The 18,281-nt window shown below is 32.5% G+C and overlaps 2 protein-coding genes across 4 annotated transcripts; one reads left to right on the plus strand and one right to left on the minus strand.

Annotated features, from left to right (window-relative positions):
* The first annotated feature begins 46 nt into the window (after window positions 1-46).
* LOC104265329 (axonemal dynein light chain domain-containing protein 1-like) lies at window positions 47-9,138 on the plus strand. Of its 2 annotated transcripts, none has more exons than XM_018812387.2 (26): window positions 47-284; window positions 511-662; window positions 794-1,015; window positions 1,401-1,580; window positions 1,871-2,020; window positions 2,081-2,167; window positions 2,460-2,572; window positions 2,780-2,864; window positions 3,019-3,159; window positions 3,517-3,680; window positions 3,870-3,964; window positions 4,081-4,178; window positions 4,453-4,580; window positions 4,918-5,024; window positions 5,086-5,169; window positions 5,729-5,861; window positions 6,023-6,116; window positions 6,391-6,584; window positions 6,699-6,795; window positions 6,928-7,107; window positions 7,178-7,306; window positions 7,813-7,852; window positions 7,909-8,089; window positions 8,220-8,319; window positions 8,414-8,500; window positions 8,888-9,138. In XM_018812387.2, the coding sequence occupies exons 1-26, from the start codon at window positions 173-175 to the stop codon at window positions 8,981-8,983; spliced, it is 3,249 nt and encodes a 1,082-aa protein (XP_018667932.1). In that variant the 5' UTR covers window positions 47-172; the 3' UTR covers window positions 8,984-9,138. The 2 variants fall into 2 exon arrangements, with proteins under 2 accessions (XP_018667932.1, XP_009862323.2); XM_009864021.3 differs by having other exon boundaries at window positions 48-284; window positions 8,408-8,500; window positions 8,888-9,081.
* On the minus strand, window positions 8,858-17,289 carry LOC100175786 (ribonucleases P/MRP protein subunit POP1). Of its 2 annotated transcripts, none has more exons than XM_018812398.1 (18): window positions 17,014-17,289; window positions 16,387-16,455; window positions 15,596-15,693; window positions 15,133-15,237; window positions 14,763-14,832; window positions 14,520-14,686; window positions 13,988-14,204; window positions 13,565-13,661; window positions 13,394-13,506; window positions 13,230-13,334; window positions 12,608-12,754; window positions 12,165-12,250; window positions 11,680-11,848; window positions 11,254-11,417; window positions 10,780-10,880; window positions 9,984-10,408; window positions 9,674-9,896; window positions 8,858-9,365 (listed from the first exon to the last, which is right to left on the minus strand). In XM_018812398.1, the coding sequence occupies exons 1-18, from the start codon at window positions 17,270-17,272 to the stop codon at window positions 9,032-9,034; spliced, it is 2,949 nt and encodes a 982-aa protein (XP_018667943.1). In that variant the 5' UTR covers window positions 17,273-17,289; the 3' UTR covers window positions 8,858-9,031. The 2 variants fall into 2 exon arrangements, with proteins under 2 accessions (XP_018667943.1, XP_002130374.2); XM_002130338.5 differs by having other exon boundaries at window positions 12,165-12,259; window positions 17,014-17,285.
* Window positions 17,290-18,281: the final 992 nt, after the last annotated feature.

Here is an 18,281-nt window from a genome sequence, read left to right on the forward strand (position 1 = left end):
CTATGAATTTGGTAACCATAGCGGTTTTATTTCGTTGTAGCGATAATAACGACGCTACCAATTAAATTCAATATCTTTGTATCTAGCAAATCAATCCTGGCTTTAATTTACATTCGTCTTAGGTACGGTGTATCATGCGCTAACTTTAATTGACATAAACTTACTACGTAGTATGAGTACAGAATTGGCACACATCGCAGAAGACAACAGCGTTGCTGTGAACAATGAAAACACTCCTCCCGCCGAGCGAGATATTACAATGCAGACTTGTGATGTCGGACAAGGTGACTAATAAACACTTAAACATTTAATTTCTTGACAATAGTGAAGAATCCTCCGGTACATAGCAGAATAGGCTGGTGAAAAGTGTTAAAGGTTGATGGTTAGGGGGTAAGTGGTTATAGAGGTTACTGGGTTAGTATAGTTATGGGTTAGTGGTTAGCAAATTAAATGGGGGAGGACTCTTCACTAACACCGATTTTGTTAAAGTATTCAACTAATTATAATCAGATAAATCTACGGGTGAGCCAACTGTTCAAAACGAAATGATCCCAGAAGAATTGTTGTTTGCACTTACTCAGACTACTGGTGAACCAAGCAACAAAACTACAAAAAATCTTTCACCAATCAAAGCTGTTAAAACACCTGAAAAGCTACGGTTGGTAAGTTATAGTTTATCAATGTCACCAATTACTATATTTTGATAAACACATCTTTCAATTTTCTACTTCGGAAAATAATTCAAAATTCCCTATATATTTTTGAGTATAAAATATTATTTTTAATCTGAAAGGCATTAAAGAAGGGACCTCCTCAAAATGTGTGGCATCATAAGGGCAGACGAGTTCAGTTTAAACATCTTACTGACAATCCACGTTCATTGGGTAAAGGAGTTGGAACCAGAGATATATCATTTCTCTTCGATGTCTCAGGCCAAAAGAAACCACAGCCTCCTAATCCGAATAAAAATGACAAAAGTGCAGTAAGATTTGAAGCAGCCAACAGCACACAAGATGTGGGTTACCTTTTAAGAAATAGTAATTTGAATCTATTAAAAATGGGTTGGTTGTGAATATTTTTTTAAGTTAAAATTAAAACATGCCGTTAACTTATTGGTCTGATTAAAACCATCCAAACAGGGCCTAAATTTTAATTTTATTTTATCATTTACCAATTTTTAGTTTAATCATTATTTCACCCGTTATCTGGTTTATCTGCGAGATAACAATCTTGTTTATTTAATTAAATATCATCAACATTTCACTTGTTATTGTTCTTGGTTTGTTGAGTTATTAGCACGTTACCAAAAAGGTTCTCATTTTGTTTATTTTCAAGGATTTTCAGAACCTAATTTTTGAAAACCTAATGCATTTGTTTTAACCCAAAGTTTTTTAACCCAGATAAACAGCAACACAGCCCTTGCAGTTCCCGATTCAATAATACCCGAGGAATATCATGTTATCAAATCTCGTGCTGTTCTTGGTTTGGAATACATAGATGAGGAATTAACAACAAAACTAACCGACCATGATCAATTGCTTCGAATATTTCCATCCTTGAACCCAACTAAGCGATTCGAGGTGACGTTTAAATTTAGTTTAAAATTAGGCATTTTAATAAAGTGATTACAACCACTTTATATTCTACCCAATGTAATAACAGTTTACCATTTTTTTGTTTCACCAAAATATGTAAGTCTATGTTAAAAAGTTGCTGTCTTTCATGACAGTATAACAGCTTGCGTTAAGTGTATACAAAAAATAAAGCAACTAAGAATTTTCTTTTTAATTTGTTGTTTTCAATTAAAAAAGTATCAATGCAGTTTGTAAAGTAATATTTCTAAAACTTTATTCTGGTTTTAAACAAACAGGTTCTTCAATTGCTTCGAACGATGGATGCGATGCTTGAACAAAGTGGGATTGATGATGAAGCTGTAGAAGTAAAAGGACCAACTCAAATACACAACCTACTTGAACTTATAAAGAAAGAACAAACAATATATGACCTTGTGTTCAGTGAGGTGTCATCTAACCTTTAGTTTTATATCTGTATTAAAATGGTTAACTTGTATTTGGTTCAGGTTATACGTCAAGTAAGTGTGGAATGCATTGAGAGAGGACAACTGCTATCTAAACTAAGAAATAAATATGCTGATCTACTGAATAGGGTAAGCTTTTAATATTTTAGTATAGAATACTATTTAATTATTATGACACACAGTACTTTTAATTTGTAGTTTTTAAATCTTGTTATTTTTGTAGTTTTAAGTAGCACAGTATCTGTTCTTGGTTGACCAGTGGTATCACAAGTATAACATTATTATGACTTACTTGTGTTAAACATATTTTCCCAACTATTCTGAACAATTAAGGAATTAAAATGTTTAAAAAGGACAGGATTTTCAAAATGTACATGATTTTTTTAAAAACTGTCATTGATAGGTTCTATGTTTATTTTAGATACCTCGTCAAATGAAAAGTTTACACGCTGAGGTGATGGCGCAAAGATCACTTGATAGAAGACTTACTGAGGAGTTGTTACGATTTAAGTCTTCAATTTCATTTTTAACAACGTATATATAAATTTATATGTTTGAATATTGCTTATCAATTTAATTCATAATTTATATTTATATGTAAGCTTTTAATACAATGCAAAAGCTTTAACATCTGAGTCTGAGGATTTCACATTCAAAGAACTTTATTTGATATTGCGACTTTACATTTATTTTTAACAATACATGATTTATGAATATATATCATTTAAGTTATGTTTTCAGGGAGTTGCAAAATGTAAGAGAACATGATGAACAAGTGACACAAGATGCAAACAAAGCTGAAGCTGATTTAGCGCAAGCATTAAAGGTTGTAAATATTAAAGAAAATTAAAGTTTTTGTTTTTATAGACATACAGTAACATTGTTAATTATACTGAATGTTGAGCTTGTTATCTGTAAGCGAATATGTATTTGTTTTGAGGCAACAGCCGATGAGACTAAAAATTCTTTTTAATTGATAGGAATCGCAAACCAATGCAAGCTTAGTTGACGAATATCATGACTTATATGAACTACAAAGACATCGACTGGAAGCTAACGTTTCAACTCTGACAGAAGAGAGAGATATGTGGAGCAATGTAGCTTACAGTTTATCACTGAAGGTTCAAACATATGTGTTAACTTATTACAGAATGAAAGTTGTCAGTGGCCCAACCAGAAACAAAATGAAGGGGGGCAGTTATTTAAAGAGAAAAGTTTTTCAAAATTCCCAATTTTACCTAGAGCCTTTCCCTTTTACTAGGTATGGACTGATTGGTGCCCAAGTTTAAACTACAAACGCATCCCCATTATATTTTTAGCCTAAATTCAATTTTTTAATTGAACATTTCTTTGACATTGAAAAACTGCTTTGTTTGCTTCAGCGAATTATTTAAGTCACCTGAAACTTTAGTTTCAATATATGTCACCTCCTTAATTTCAATATATGTCACCATACATGCTTGTAATGTTTTATTCAGATAATGACTATAAATCATTTAAGTACTGCAAAACGACTCCATGTCAGCGAGAAAGCGTGGTCAAAGTTAGCCGGGCATTTCTCTGTATTGTTAAGTGACCAAGACAGCGAAAACTTGTCACAAATGCAAAAACATGTTCAGCAATGGAGAGACTTAATGTTTCAGTAAGAGCTTTGTTGCCACCTGTATGTAATAATAAATAAAACTTTTTATAAACAGGAACTATTTACTCTTGACTGAATTAATGGGAACGTATCTGTTTATACTATCATAATACCAGTTGCTGTTTGTCTATGGTATTGTTTTAAATAGTTATGTCTGTACAACTTTATTAACTTCCTTTTTATTTTCAGTTTCAGTCAATCACTGGAAGGGGCAGATAAACGTTCGGTTGTTTCACTTGAGAAAGTTAAAGAAGGAATCGAAACCTGGATGGAAAAGTTTGAATGTAAGTTTTCTTCCTTAGGTTCTTTTTTTTTCCTTAAAAATATTTTAACACTTTTTATTTGAGTTATTTCATGATGTATTTTATTTGTTTTGTATTCAATTATGCCTTTATATCAGCCATACTCATGTCAAGCTCTTCTGATGTTCGATTCATGAAAATTCCTCCGAATGAGTTTGTTGAGAAACTGAGCGATGCCATGAAAGAATGGGAGGAGGTAATATAAATGAAATGTTTTTTATCAAAAGAATGTGCTGTGTTAGCCTGTATTTTTGCGCTGTGTTCCTTTAAAGTCTTGTAAAAAATTGGTTGATATATAGCTTTACTGATGGTTTAGTAATTATTTAACCATTGTCTTTAAAATACGAGGGGATTTAGCCAATATTCCTGGTTTTAGAAAAAAGCAATGTAACTACTGTCTGTCTTCTGTTCGTCCCTATCTTACAGAGACCGTAAATTAACATATTTTGAAATATTTACTCATGATTAAGAAACTTGGTGAAGATTCAGAACGATTTGCTGGAGGACAGCTCTTAAACAACAAAGAGCAGCTCAGTAAGATGAACAAAGAGTCGGAAGCATGGACTGAAGTTGCATTGCATGTTTACAGACGCCATAAGTAAGTTTGAAGATTTTCCTATTTTTGAAATAAAAATAGAAAGGTTTGACTGCAGTATTCAAAAACGAATGGCGTTTATATTTTTGCACTGTGGGGCAACATCAGAAGTTACTATGGGTGTCCAATTCCATACACATTTCTGGGTGACAGTTATTATTAAGTGTCTTACTTATGATTACACATACCCACTTTTAAGTAGCATCAAGCCTCAAATCCTGTAAATAGTTACACAGCAAACAATGCTAGCAGCGCCACAGGGGCAAATAATTACCCACAAATATATATATATGGGATAGCGTTACATTTATTGATTCTTTCCGAATAACTTTGTTTTTAGAACTGACACTGGGGAAAGTTTTCCTCTTGCTACAACAATGATTGACCTCAATGAAAAGTTTCATAATTTGGTAAAGCAACTCGAGATCCGGATATCTGGAGAAAACGGTAAATTTTGATTTCTAACATGAACCAGTTCTTATACTGAATATGCTCATGTTACATGCAGGAGTGGCCAAAGGAATAATTGCATTGCAGAATAATTTGGATAACTGGAGTAACAAACTTATCATGATGTCACATGGAGCTCAACGTAAGTCTAGCACAGTTCTTAGTATGATGATACAAATCGCGGTATTTAATATTGCTTTATTCATTATCCACTTAAAGTTATTATTACACAAATTAACTTTGAAAATTTTATTCTTTGTCCGGTTTCATGCCAGTGAGAGAACAACAAAAGATTATCTCTCCATTTATTTATTATTGATTTGTAGTTTTCCCATGAACCCTTAATTCTTTGTGCAGGCTGTTTACTGTTTTTAAATGTAAACTGCTTTTTTATATTTCGCTCCAATATATTACAACATTCTTTCTAAAATAATTTGCTCAACAATGGATAACAATGGGGTTTGTTACTCACAATGGACCTTCTAATTTCAAACATTAAATGTGCATTATAAGGCAGTATCTCTTCCAGGCCACGTGCCACCACCCACCGTACTTAGATATTTTTTTTTCAAAACCTTTATGCAATTACCAACCAATATTTTGTTTTTTGTAGTTTTGAATAGTGTTTTTATTAGGTTTAACATGGAATTTTACTATTTGGTTGTGTAGTATCATCAGGTTCTTAATGTCTTTGTCCTCAGCATTGACGGACACCGAATGGATGCAACTTTATGATAAGTTGTTTGAATACAGCACTTTACTTACAACTACAATCCAATATGTTGGTAAACAACAGAGAGATGAAGACAAGTTGAATGGAGTTCCACATACCAAGTAGAAAAAAAAATTTGCCGTCATTTATTCATTTTTAATAAATATTTAATATATCACTTTAATAAATTTCTGCAAATACTTGAGTTGAAATCCCTGCCAAGCTCTATTGATATACCCAAGTAAAATGAAATATTTGCATTGGTTTCTTGAATTGCATCTAGGATCGAAATGAGAGAGATGATGAAGGATGTTGAAGATTGGATGAAGAAGACAATGAACAGGATTGAAGCGGAAGATGGGAAGTTGGTCGCTCAGGTTTAAAATATTCTCTATTGTCTGGCATTCATTCTTATAAGTTCAAGCAAAATAGAAATCAATTATTTTTGTATCATTTTATTGAATGAGTTATAAAGACAAAACGATCACAGAGAATTTTTCAGGTCTTTATGAGGTTTTACTATTACATAGATTGATTGTTTTGTGTTGGGTGATGACCATGGTAAATATTATAATAGAAGTAAAAATATAAATAACAAAAATATTGTTATTGTTAATAAAAATGTTTTTATCATTTAAATTGTTGCACCAGGCATCCACCATCCACACAAAACTTGTCCACTGGATGGCACAAATGCTTCTCCATCTTGCTCCTAATCTTGATAATAGATCAGCAAACATGCCATCAGAGATGAGTCTTCAAGCATTTTCAACATTAGAAGACCTGATTAAAAAAGCAAAAGAAATAAGTGAACACATCAGTATGTTCACGGAATATGTGTGCCAGTAAGTTCAAGATATAAAGCTTAATTCACAAAAAAAATATTTTCACACATTTCTCAATGCATAACACATAGTTACTCTTTTTATAACAAACATAATCCAATTCTTTTTGATCAGATGTTGCAATGCAATTGTCCTCAACAAGATGCAGGAGAAGAAAGATGTTGGAGATGAAGATGCTGATCACGAATACCGAGATTTTACTCGATTTAAGGTGGAAGCTATAGTCAAGTTTTTTTTGCTTAGAGTTGTTTGGTATTTTAATAAAGCTAGTTGCTTTAAATTGATAAAGAAATTTCTAATCTTTGATGATTTTGTTCACAAACTGTCTAAGTTATATATACAGAGGGAAGCAAACGAATGGATCCATACTTGCGAAATTCTCCTTAACTCAGTATTAGAGGAGCCGACAAAACTTTTGTCCAAGGAAGTTGTGAGCAGACTTGTTCCATCAGAGGAAGGAAAAAGCACGACTGAAGAAAGTCCTCCAAAAACTCAAGCCAGCAGTCCGATCACTCAACCAAAGGTTTATATATTTCTGATTTCAGAGTTTTATATATATATTATAATAATCTAAATCTACATTAATGTTTCAGAAAACTAATCTAAAAAGAATTCCAACAGTCCAAGAGAAAAAGGAAGTGAAAAAAGAGGAAACAAAATCACCTGCTGTAGAAACGATGATTAAAGAGGAAGAAACGGTGAAAGTAGTTGAACCAGAAAAGGTGGAATTATAAAAACAACCTTGTTTGTTTTGCTTGTGGAAACAGTAGTTTGTTTATTATATTCTTATCTTGTATTACAGCAAAGATCTAGGGCTCATAGAGTTGACTAATTCTTGTGTAAAAAATACAGTAAAGAATTGGTGCTACCAAAGCGTAACAGACAGAAATCAGGTCCAACCTATTGTATAATAAAAGATATACATTTCGCCTTTGCCTAAAATAAATTGCATGGCCAATCTTTTATTGTCATTAAAAATTATTCAGGTCTTTTAGAAGTTTTACTATTACATATGTTGACTGAATCCTATTAACTGATAACCATGTTAAATATTATAATAGAATAAGTGACTTACAATACCATTTTAGGCAAAATATATATCTTTTGTTATACAGCGAAAAGTTTTTCTTTAAACAAAAATCATTTAACTCCTTGAGCACCACATCAGGGTCAGACTTGCAGAATTTATTATAATTATCTTGTATTACCTTATTTCTTTCATTGTTAGAATTCTCAAGATAAAGTTGAAGAAAACGAATCTGAACCAAGTAAGAGTTTTTAGTTTTTTTAACCAGAATTAAACTTTTAACATAAATTATACAAGGTTTACTTCCAACAAGAATGGAGGTGATAGGTTCCGATGAAAATGTTGGAACTTCATCATTGCTTGAAGATATTCCTCTTGGTGAAAGTGTGAGCAACATTTTGACTCCTCCATCATCAAGTTTGACGCAATCTGCATATGATGCCATCGCCAAAATGGATGAAGTTCAGATGCAGTTACTGTAAGCAAGAATTATTATAAAGTTTAGCACCGATACCTGAAATTATTCATTCTATACAAAATTTGTATCAACGAGTGATTTAATTTTAACATGGAATATGTTTACAAATATAAATATTGACTACATTCAGAGAAACGGAACAACGCGCACAAGGAGCAGAGGAAAAAGTGAATGATCTTAATCAAGAACTTAATGAAGCAAATGAAAGGATTAGAGCATTGGAGAAAAAGGTTACAATATATCCATGCAATAAAACCATTGCATTTGGACCTTTTATATTTAAGATAATCTTATTGGTTTGCATTAAATAAATTATAGCTGCAGATGATGGACATGGAAAAGAAAGAATCTACGGAAGAAAAACCAGGAGTTTCTCTTCCAACTGTTGAAGAAAAGAAACAAGAAGAAACGGTAATTGTTTTTTAATGACGTGGCAAGGCATATGTGTTCTATAGTAAGACACTTAACGGCAATTACTACAACCCAGTGGTCACTAATTGTCCGTCAAAATTATTAGTCGTGCATAATAAAATTCCAAATAACATAATCACCCACAAAGTAACATACATGGTAACTCTTGAGCTGGCACGAGGTGTATGGACACACGTGTTGTAGCGACGGTTGTTTTATACTAATTTAAAGTCTTCCAACTATTGGGATACAACATTCAAGGCTGGTATAACAACTGTGTTTACACTAACTGCACCTGTAGAACTAAATCAATATATTATTCTACTTTTTGTGTTTGAATATAAATCACAAATAAAGTTTAGTCGAATTTGTTTATTTTAATTTAAGTTACTTCAACCAAAATCATCTGAAACGGCGAAACGTGCTCCTTCACGAGGTTCAGGAAGTGGACAGCGAAAATCCAAGTCATCCAAGAAAAAATAGTTTTAATATAAATCAAATATTGCTTTTGTATGTTGTTTAAATGCCGTGTTATTCTGAAGAATATATTTCAATTACTGCAAAACGATATTGATTTGAATCTGGATTTCTAAGCAACAGTAGAGCTCCACGGTTGTGTAATACCTCGCGGACAAACAATTTTAACCAATCGTTCTTTACTTGTTCACGATAAACTTGAACCAGATGTTTGAGGGTGACAAACCCCACACCACCCCCTCCCCCACTGCAAAACAAGTAATCTCCTGAAGTCACGAAACCACATATTGTCCGTGATGGATAAACAGGAAATGAAATCGGTTTCTCAGTTTTTTTCTCATGAATATTCTTGGTTGGATGTGGAATTTTCGAATCTGTTGCTCTTTTTCTGCAAGATAAATCGCGGATTTAAAAAATATTCAACAGGCTTAGTAGTAGATAAGTCAAATATTGATTAAAACCTTGTTTCTCAACTTCTCATGGTTTGTCCCAGATAAGTCGTTTCTGCGCCTAATCAATAAACTAACCTAGATTTTGAACAATTTACTTTGGTTTCTTAATGGCCCACTAGTTAGAGGTTTGCGGGTGAACCACTAATAAATGGCCTTGTGGGAATACTTGGTATTTGTAAAGAAACCTCTGGTTTGACATAACATTTTAGATTAATAAATAAAAAAGTTAACAGAAAATATTTACTTTTCCATCTTAATTGGATCCATGTGAGTTGCTTCATACGGACCAGAGCAATTTGCCAAACCTTTCCCATGCAGATCCTTATACTGTGCTTCCAGCTTTATTATATCATCAGTATTAGGAACGCATATTGAGCTACATTCCACAGGACATCCTTTGTTGATCATGGAAATTTGAACGCAAATAAGACCAAATGTGTTTTCATTGCACAAAATGTCAAGTTCCCCTGTAATAGCATAATGGTTGTGATAAACACAAGCCAAGTATGTGTAAGCCCTTTTTTAACTAAACAAAAGTAAATACATACACTCACCAGATACAGCATCATCATAACATAGGTGTTCCACTTTTTTTAACAGTTCAGTGTTATGTATCACATTGACTGGAAAATCTTTCTGATTTTCATGTTTTAACATTTTCGAAGGTGTTGATGAAATGTTATCCAATGCTTGCCTTTTGAAACCTGATATCTGGTTAGAATTATTTTTTTGTAATGAATTAAATGTTTTGGGTTTAACATCAGGCATATTTGTGCTTGTATCCTCCGAAATGACATTCAACTCCTTTGTTTGTAACTTGTTCTTTTGAACATTCAACTCAGTATTTTCCTTTACATCAACTTGATCGGCATGTGAGATTTCAAAACAAGATTTTCTTTCAAACAGATGTTCCCAACATGGAGCAAATGGAAATGGAGTAGCAAGAATAGAGTAGTTAGGTCGCTTGGCTGGTGGTTTCCTGGTTTAATTGTAGGAATGTTATTCAAGCCTTTGTGATGACCCTAAAGGTGCATATCTTCTTATTTTTTATATATCTTTAAGGAAGAAGCATTATAATAACAAATTTGATAAAAAGAATTATCTTTTAATAGTTTAGAAACAAGAAACGGTCAAAGTTGAGTAATATTTTTTTTCATGGAAAATTCCAAGCAATGACCAACACCAATTTTCTTCTGCAGCGATTTTTTTTCACAAAACTTCTCACATCCCATTTTTGATTGCAATCAAAATTTGTATTGGTAATGGTATGCTCCTTTAACTCAGAATTAAAAAGCGCAAACATTGCATGCATCATATCTCGTATGTATATATTAAAATATTAAATTTAACCTGAAATAAACCGTCTGCTTCCTTTTCATTGTCGCTTCCCAAAACAATCGACCACTTTCACAATCCGGATAATCTCGTGGGAAAAACGGCCGCTTGCATTCCTTTGTTCAAAAAAAGATTATTACCATTCTGTAATGAATCTACTAAGTATAATTTTAAACTTTGCATTACAACAAAACTCAAATAAATGGTAATATTCTTAAACTAATTTTAGTTATTTTTTTTTAATGCAAAAAATGGGTTAAGAATTTAAACTAATGCCCAAACTGCTTAAACTTTCTTTTGCAATATTGATATTCCTAAACATATGTTGTAAAAACTTATTTTTACTGAAACGAATGTCTAACAGTTGCCATACACAACTAAGAATTGGTCACAATAGAACAGAAATATTCATAACTTCTAACTTGCATTGCAAGCCAGCTCTAAATTTCTTAACTACTTTGTATAATGAATCGGAATGATAATATTTACCAAGTGTGTGCGTGATTGCTCACGTATTCCACCAACTCTAGCTTGATTATACACCAATGGAATCCAAAATGCTGTTGCCCATTTTGCTGGAATAATAAGATCCCAGCCTTGTGCAAAATAAGTTTCTTCACTAGATTGAGTATTTTTCACATCTTCAGTAATACCTAAGGGTTTTAAAACAATTCATTAGTTAATTGGAATAAATAATAGCGTAGTACTAAACAAACTTTTTAAATAGAAAACTTTAGCTTGTACTGTGAATTGTCTTTATGACATTAGTAAATATTTTTTAATTAGGAATTTTAACATCAACAGAATAATGCTGTTTTGAAACAAATTAACCAAGAACTAAATCAATGTATGTGGTGATTAACTAAAACTTTGTAAACTGTAATACTAATTTCAAATTCTAAACTTGTTAATTACTTTTGGTTGGGGGCTGTTTTGGTTTCTTGAAACCAGATCTTCTGATTAAAATAACTGGAATTGGTTGAGAAATTGATTTTAATGATTTCTTTGCATCTTCACTCAATTCAAATTTTGTTTCATTCTTCCTTGTACTGACAACATTATCTGAAAGTCTCCGGTTTGAAATCTACGTCATGTAGAGTTTGGTTAATTGATTAAAATACCGCAGTAAAATAGCAGTATTGAAACAAGTGGAGTATTATGATTTTGAATCTTTTGTCAATAGTAATACTATACACTCGTATGTTAAAAGGACATATCATCTTGCTGAAACAATCAATTTAGAACAATACAAATTATTAAAATGCAAAAGTACTAGTACAAATTCGTTTCTTAAGTTTTGCATGCATGTATCTGCTGAATAATATCAGTAAATATGTTATATTGTTGAATATTGTTCTAACATTATCTATCATTTCAAATATATCAAAATGAAAGCTTACATCATTTCTTGCATCAGAATTCCACAATGGACTTGATGTGACACTGCTTTTATCATTCAACACCACGTCAGTAGTGGAAACACAATCTGCAGTATCTTAAATAAATGTATTCAATATAAAACTTGTTTTTCAGTTGGGCTTAAGCATAAATATAATTTATCAGTGTGTGATGCAAACCATACAACCTACAAACAAACTACATTATTTGCGTAACACTTTTAGTGACAAATATTGAATACTCACAACCTTTCACTGCCTTTTAAATTTACATTAGTCTAAGTTACAAAATATTTGGATGAATGTAACAAACCCTTTCTATGATTTTGATGCTACACAGCGTAAATTCATATACACCACAGTTTCTATACTATCTAGTATCTACCATGCTATTATTAAAATAATAATAGTAAACATATTTTGAGTAGGCAGCAAATCTCAACCACCTGATAATAAATCTTTTAGCTTGGCCGGAGTCTTCTGTATTGGCAAAGTAAGTCTAGGATCATTCACAATAAGAGGAATGATTTGACTTTCCTCCACTCCACCACTCTTATATTTGTCAGCTTTGTGAAACTGTTGCTTGTGACAAGCTGTGTACAATAATAATTACAAGGTAAAAAAAATCTAATTTTTTGGGATTTTTGTTATCATTTGGATATAATTGGTGCCAGGGCACAATGGTTGGTGCGTATGCCTCTGACCAAAGGATATGAACTCGAGGCTCAGCAGTGTCCACATGTTCTTGTGCAAGACATTGTACTGCAGTTGCTCCAAGCCTTAAAGAGTTGTCAAACTTTTTTAGCTATAAACTTTAAAAAAAGAAGAAAAAAAACTTCAAAGTTAGTATTGGCAAATTGCAAGCGAACACGAGTTGTATAAAATAGAAACCGCAAACCCCATGTATATGGAGTCCGTAGTTACCCTGACACTAGTGACACATAAGGCTAAATAACCTGCATTCATTTATTTATGTTGAACTTTTGTACTCAATTTTTCAATAGTTTTTATTATGCATGCATTTTTTTAAACTAATTCAGCTATAACCAAGATTAATTTAAGCAGTACCTGTCATCATGGTAACAAAACTATAATTCTGCAAAGCAACTTTTTCCAAATGTTCCACAATCCATTTGTTAACAACAGATTGTGTAGATGGTGAAGCAATGGAATCTAATGTAATGAAACAATGTTGATATAAAGATTTTTGAACTATCAAAACCACTTCTAACCTGAAACTTCATCATGAAATTCCTTTGTATTAAAAGGTCGCAACACAGAAAGTAGAGTAACGCTTGATTTTGGGCCAGATAATCGAAAACGAAGCAATTCACTCGAGATGTCACTTCAAAAAAAGAAAGATATTGCTTTATGTGATATTAAGTTACTGTACAGGTACTTACGTTATGCTTATGGAACTCCTGTTACCAACTAAATAAGAAATTAAATCGTTGGTTTTCTCTAACAAAGTTGGATGAATTCTCAACCAAATTATTTGCTCTGCAAAACAAATGAAATTTTAGTTTTATCTGTTCTGCTTCTACATTTTTAGCTTGCAGTCTTTTTCTTTGACAGTAAAGATTTTTCGTGACTCAACCTTTTACTAAGAAGGTAAGTGTTAACATAATCTTTTTTCCTAATTAACACATCAGAAAATTAAATACACCATAATGTATGTTGTCCAATGTTAGATTAGATAATGTTATTTTACTACACATAACCATCGTACTATGATGTTGCTTGTGAGGAATAAGTTATTACGAATTATTACAAAATCATTTGTATTCCAACTAATCCTGTTGTTGTGTAAAATATAAAATATTCACCTTTACCCTGTTGCTGATACATGATGGAAGCAGGTCCAATTAGTTGGGGTGGTTCTGATCTTTTATCATAAATAAGTATATGATGCTCACATTCTCCACTTTTAACCTTGACTGGTATATTACTGTTCACAGCCATGAGTGATTCTATGATGCAAAAAATCTCCTCTTGTTTATCAAGGTCACATGATATTTGAATGCATTTGTAGAAAGAGATATCCTGAAAAAATAAATGTATATATATTATATTATGTATGTTATATATAAATATATAAGGCAGGCTCTAAGCGAGGAGTTCTTATACTTTTTTAATATATTTTATGTTAATTGCGAATATGATGACAACCTGACAATCAGCGCTAAAATGTTAATAATGTCACAGACAAACTAATGTTTGTCAATTTAACACATTTGATTTTTAACTAGGATTGTACAAGCGTTTTTTTGTTGGGTCTGTTATTTATCTGTTCTATTTAAGCACGAATAAGAATACAGAATAACTGTTGGTGCTTTCATTTTTTGTAACAAAGCTCACCTGCAACAAACAATGATTTGCTGTGGCTCGATAACATGCGCGGAAACTTTTATCATTGGGATGTATGGCCACACGATGTCCCCATGCGCTGTAAAGTGGATCATTCGTGTCCGTCATGTGAAATCTTTTTGCATGCCACATGTGAGTTTCTAACCAACCACTTTTTCCTGGAAGAAAACACTTGTAAACCCTCTTATTGCGTATGGTATATGGGTAAATATTCAGTCAATCAAGTTTGATTACCTGCTCGCTTGCTATATTCATTTTGTAAATTAATATTTCTTCTTCTTTTTTTACGACATACTTTAGTGTTCTGTAATTACAAAACACAGATATGGTAAGTTGAACGCAAAAAGAGTAAATAATGTGAAAAAAGAACGATATATTCAATTCTGTATATCATCCGGCAAAGGATATACAGAGATAGTAGTAAAATAAGGCTAAACATTGCCGAACCCAATGTGGAAATAAATATCTCAGGTTTGATATAAATAAATTTATTTACGTAATGTTTACTTCTTGTGAACTACAAACCCAATTGAATAATGGCGAAGCACCAATTTCAAAAATATACGCAAAAAATAAATCTTGGGCATGTCTGAGAACAACCTACTTCTCCATTTTGTGCACCTTGTTGCTGAGCAAGTTCTCTCAGTCTTCTTGGAAGTCTCTTCACATTATGAGCAGCTGATCTTCGTCTCATATGTCGTGGAAGAATCTTTATAAAATATAATGCTTATGTTAAAGGTAAAATTTAAATGAAATTTGAAACCCAAACACTGTACCCAACAAGTTTATCTAGCATAAAAAGCGCAACTAAATTAAACGCCTGTATTGATACATTGATTTACTTTACATTTAATAGTAATTTTAATACAATTACAATTCATTGCAAAATAAACTAAAAAGTTACAAATTACAATTCATATTACCAAAAACAATAATGATTAAACCAAAGAAACTATTAAGTATCATCAAATTATCTAACATTAATGAATGTGAACAAATATTTTTCAAATAAACTTAAGTTTGAACAATTTATTGGAATAGGATTATATGAATGGCATGTTCCTTGCCTGCAGTGCGGTTTTATTTCCTGAATGCTGTTTTATCGCTGACATCATTGATTGAATTTCATTTGCAGCAGCATTGGCATGCTGCAGTACAGATATTACTACAAAATATTTTTCCAAATTAGGTGAAGGTAGTTGTAGCACTCATAAGCTTAACACTTTTATTTTTTATTAAAATGCAGGGATGACAAACTGACAATGCTAGTGCAGTCACACTGCTATCTGGCAAACATAGAGATAACTGATTGGTTAATGGTTTGAATACAGGATAACAGTGCAGAATCCTCCTCCTACCACATCTGCAAACCACTAGCTTAAATTGTAACAAGGTATTGGACAAAACTATATTACCCAGATTCAAATTATATTACCTAGCAGATACACAACCCTACTAGTACTACACTGGTTATAACATGAATGGTAGCTGCTGCCAGGTAACTATGATACTCAACATGATCCGAACGCAAATATGTTGATACTTGATCCAATGATACGACCAGGTTCGATTCGGTGCATCCCTAATTGTAATTTGTAACATAGCGAATGCTTTATTACTACGCTTACCTTATGGCCTAGTAGCCTATACTCTGCCTCTGCTGGTTTGTAATTGTATCAGCAAGCTAAAAAGTAATTAGGCATAAAACTAGGGTACTTAGACATTCAATGTCACCCCTTTTTCTGGTTGGGGCAACTTTTCATCTTAAATAGCTTACCCATGGACCATGGTAGTAGGCTGCTATAGTTATCTTATTAACCGTAGGCTGCTTATTATTCATCGTGTTAACAATATTTACCTCTTGGCAACTCTACTTCAGTAACATCACTATTGGCAAGTAACTTCTTATAGTAGTCATGCTGAACCTCTGAAAAACATGAATAAATAAACAAGAGAGCACAGCTGTAATATAAGAGCAATAAATTACGATTTCATTTCATTCGAAAGTTGATACATAAAAGAGTATTAACAGCCGGATGCATCTAACTTGGCGAGGCAGGCTAGGAGAATGCCCACTGCGGAACTTGGTATATTGATTATTGCATATTATTATAAATCCATTATGAAGCAAACTGCACACAATTTACACATTTTATAAATCATCCGCAATTATGTAATTACCGCCCCTAGCGGAAATTGTGTACCCACTTCTGCGCATAGTCTCAAGTAAAACCAAAAGTTTGTGAATTTTTTTACCCTACTTGACTATGCATATATATAAAATTGACTGTTCTATAAAAAAGTGTCTATATGGTTACTTTATGCCCAATTATCCCGTAATTTAATACTGTTAAATGGGGCAAATATGATGATCAGTGTCTTGTGCAAAGTATTGTTATTTAAATCATTAAAAATACAAATTTTAGTGAAAAATTCATTTGACTTTTAAAAAGATGTTCCATATTTAATAATATAAATAGCTTGCCTTCCACTGTTGTGATGTTCTTTGGTTGAAATCTCATTCTTTTCTTCCATTTCCTAAGACGGGAATCTGATTTGTCATCAAATGATGTTTTCTTCTCATTTTCTTGTTTTATTGTTGGGAGTGGATCCTTTGAAATATTTAATGCTGTTGATTCAAGCTCATCACTATGCTTCAAAGTAACACTTGCTGAATCATTGGTTCCAATTTTACAAAGAACAGGTGCTTGCTTGACTTCTGTAACTTTTTCTATTTTTTGCATGATATTTTATATTCACTTAAAAAGAAGTTATATAGTTAAAATTTAAGTTTAATTGTTAGGTTTTTAATTATCCAAACAAATAGTGCCAAATATTAAAGATCAGGACACAGGAGTCAGCAACACACAACCTTCAGTCGGGAACTCGCCTCAAAACTTATGTGATTATGTGATTGATAAGTTATAAAGTTAATTTTGTGAAATTAATTTTTGATAAAATTGTCAACAACGTAAAATTAGGAACATTGTGCTGTCACAACGTAAAATTAGGAACATTGTGCTGTATTCAATGCACCTTTTAGCTTTTATTGCAAAAATTTTGGCCAGTGATTTGAAAAAGGCTGCAGTGCTAGTAAAGAATCTACCCCTCCCCCCACCTTATTGCTAACCACTAACTCCTAACCCCTAGGTTTTTAGGTTAGGTGTTTTTGGTTAGGGGGTTAGTGGTTAGCAAATAAGGTGGGGGGGACTCTTCACTAGCACCAAGGTTGCTGACCCTTGTATATTTATACCCTTTTCGTATGGTAAAAAGGTAATGCGAGTTTCAGTCCGCATTAACTCGGCGTATGATAACTCGCTAACCGCATTATTTTGCATGGTTATTGGTTTATGCGCGTATCAACATTGAGTTTTATTAGCGCAACATTGTTAAATCTAGTTTATAAAAAAAGTTCTGATACTTCATGGTGCTATTACCAAACTAAGCTGATTGCTGCTAGTCTTAATCGCCAACGTAAAGTACCCTGTTAAACCACACTGTACGCCGAAAACCAGTCAAAATATTAATTTACTCCACATTAATTCCTAGATTTAATATTATATAACAAAATTTATATTGGAAATTATATTTTAAATGTTAAAACAACCGCTATACGTGTTTTCTAGATTCGTATCGCTTACAAGAACTGAATGAACACATGCCGACCATGCATTTGTATAGGCGATTAACGCTCTGTGGGCTCCGTAATGGCGGACACGAGCGCCGTTTCCTAACTTGGTCTATACTAACTTT

The sequence above is a fragment of the Ciona intestinalis genome, chromosome 1, assembly GCF_000224145.3.
Source record: "Ciona intestinalis chromosome 1, KH, whole genome shotgun sequence".
Lineage (NCBI taxonomy): Eukaryota > Metazoa > Chordata > Ascidiacea > Phlebobranchia > Cionidae > Ciona > Ciona intestinalis.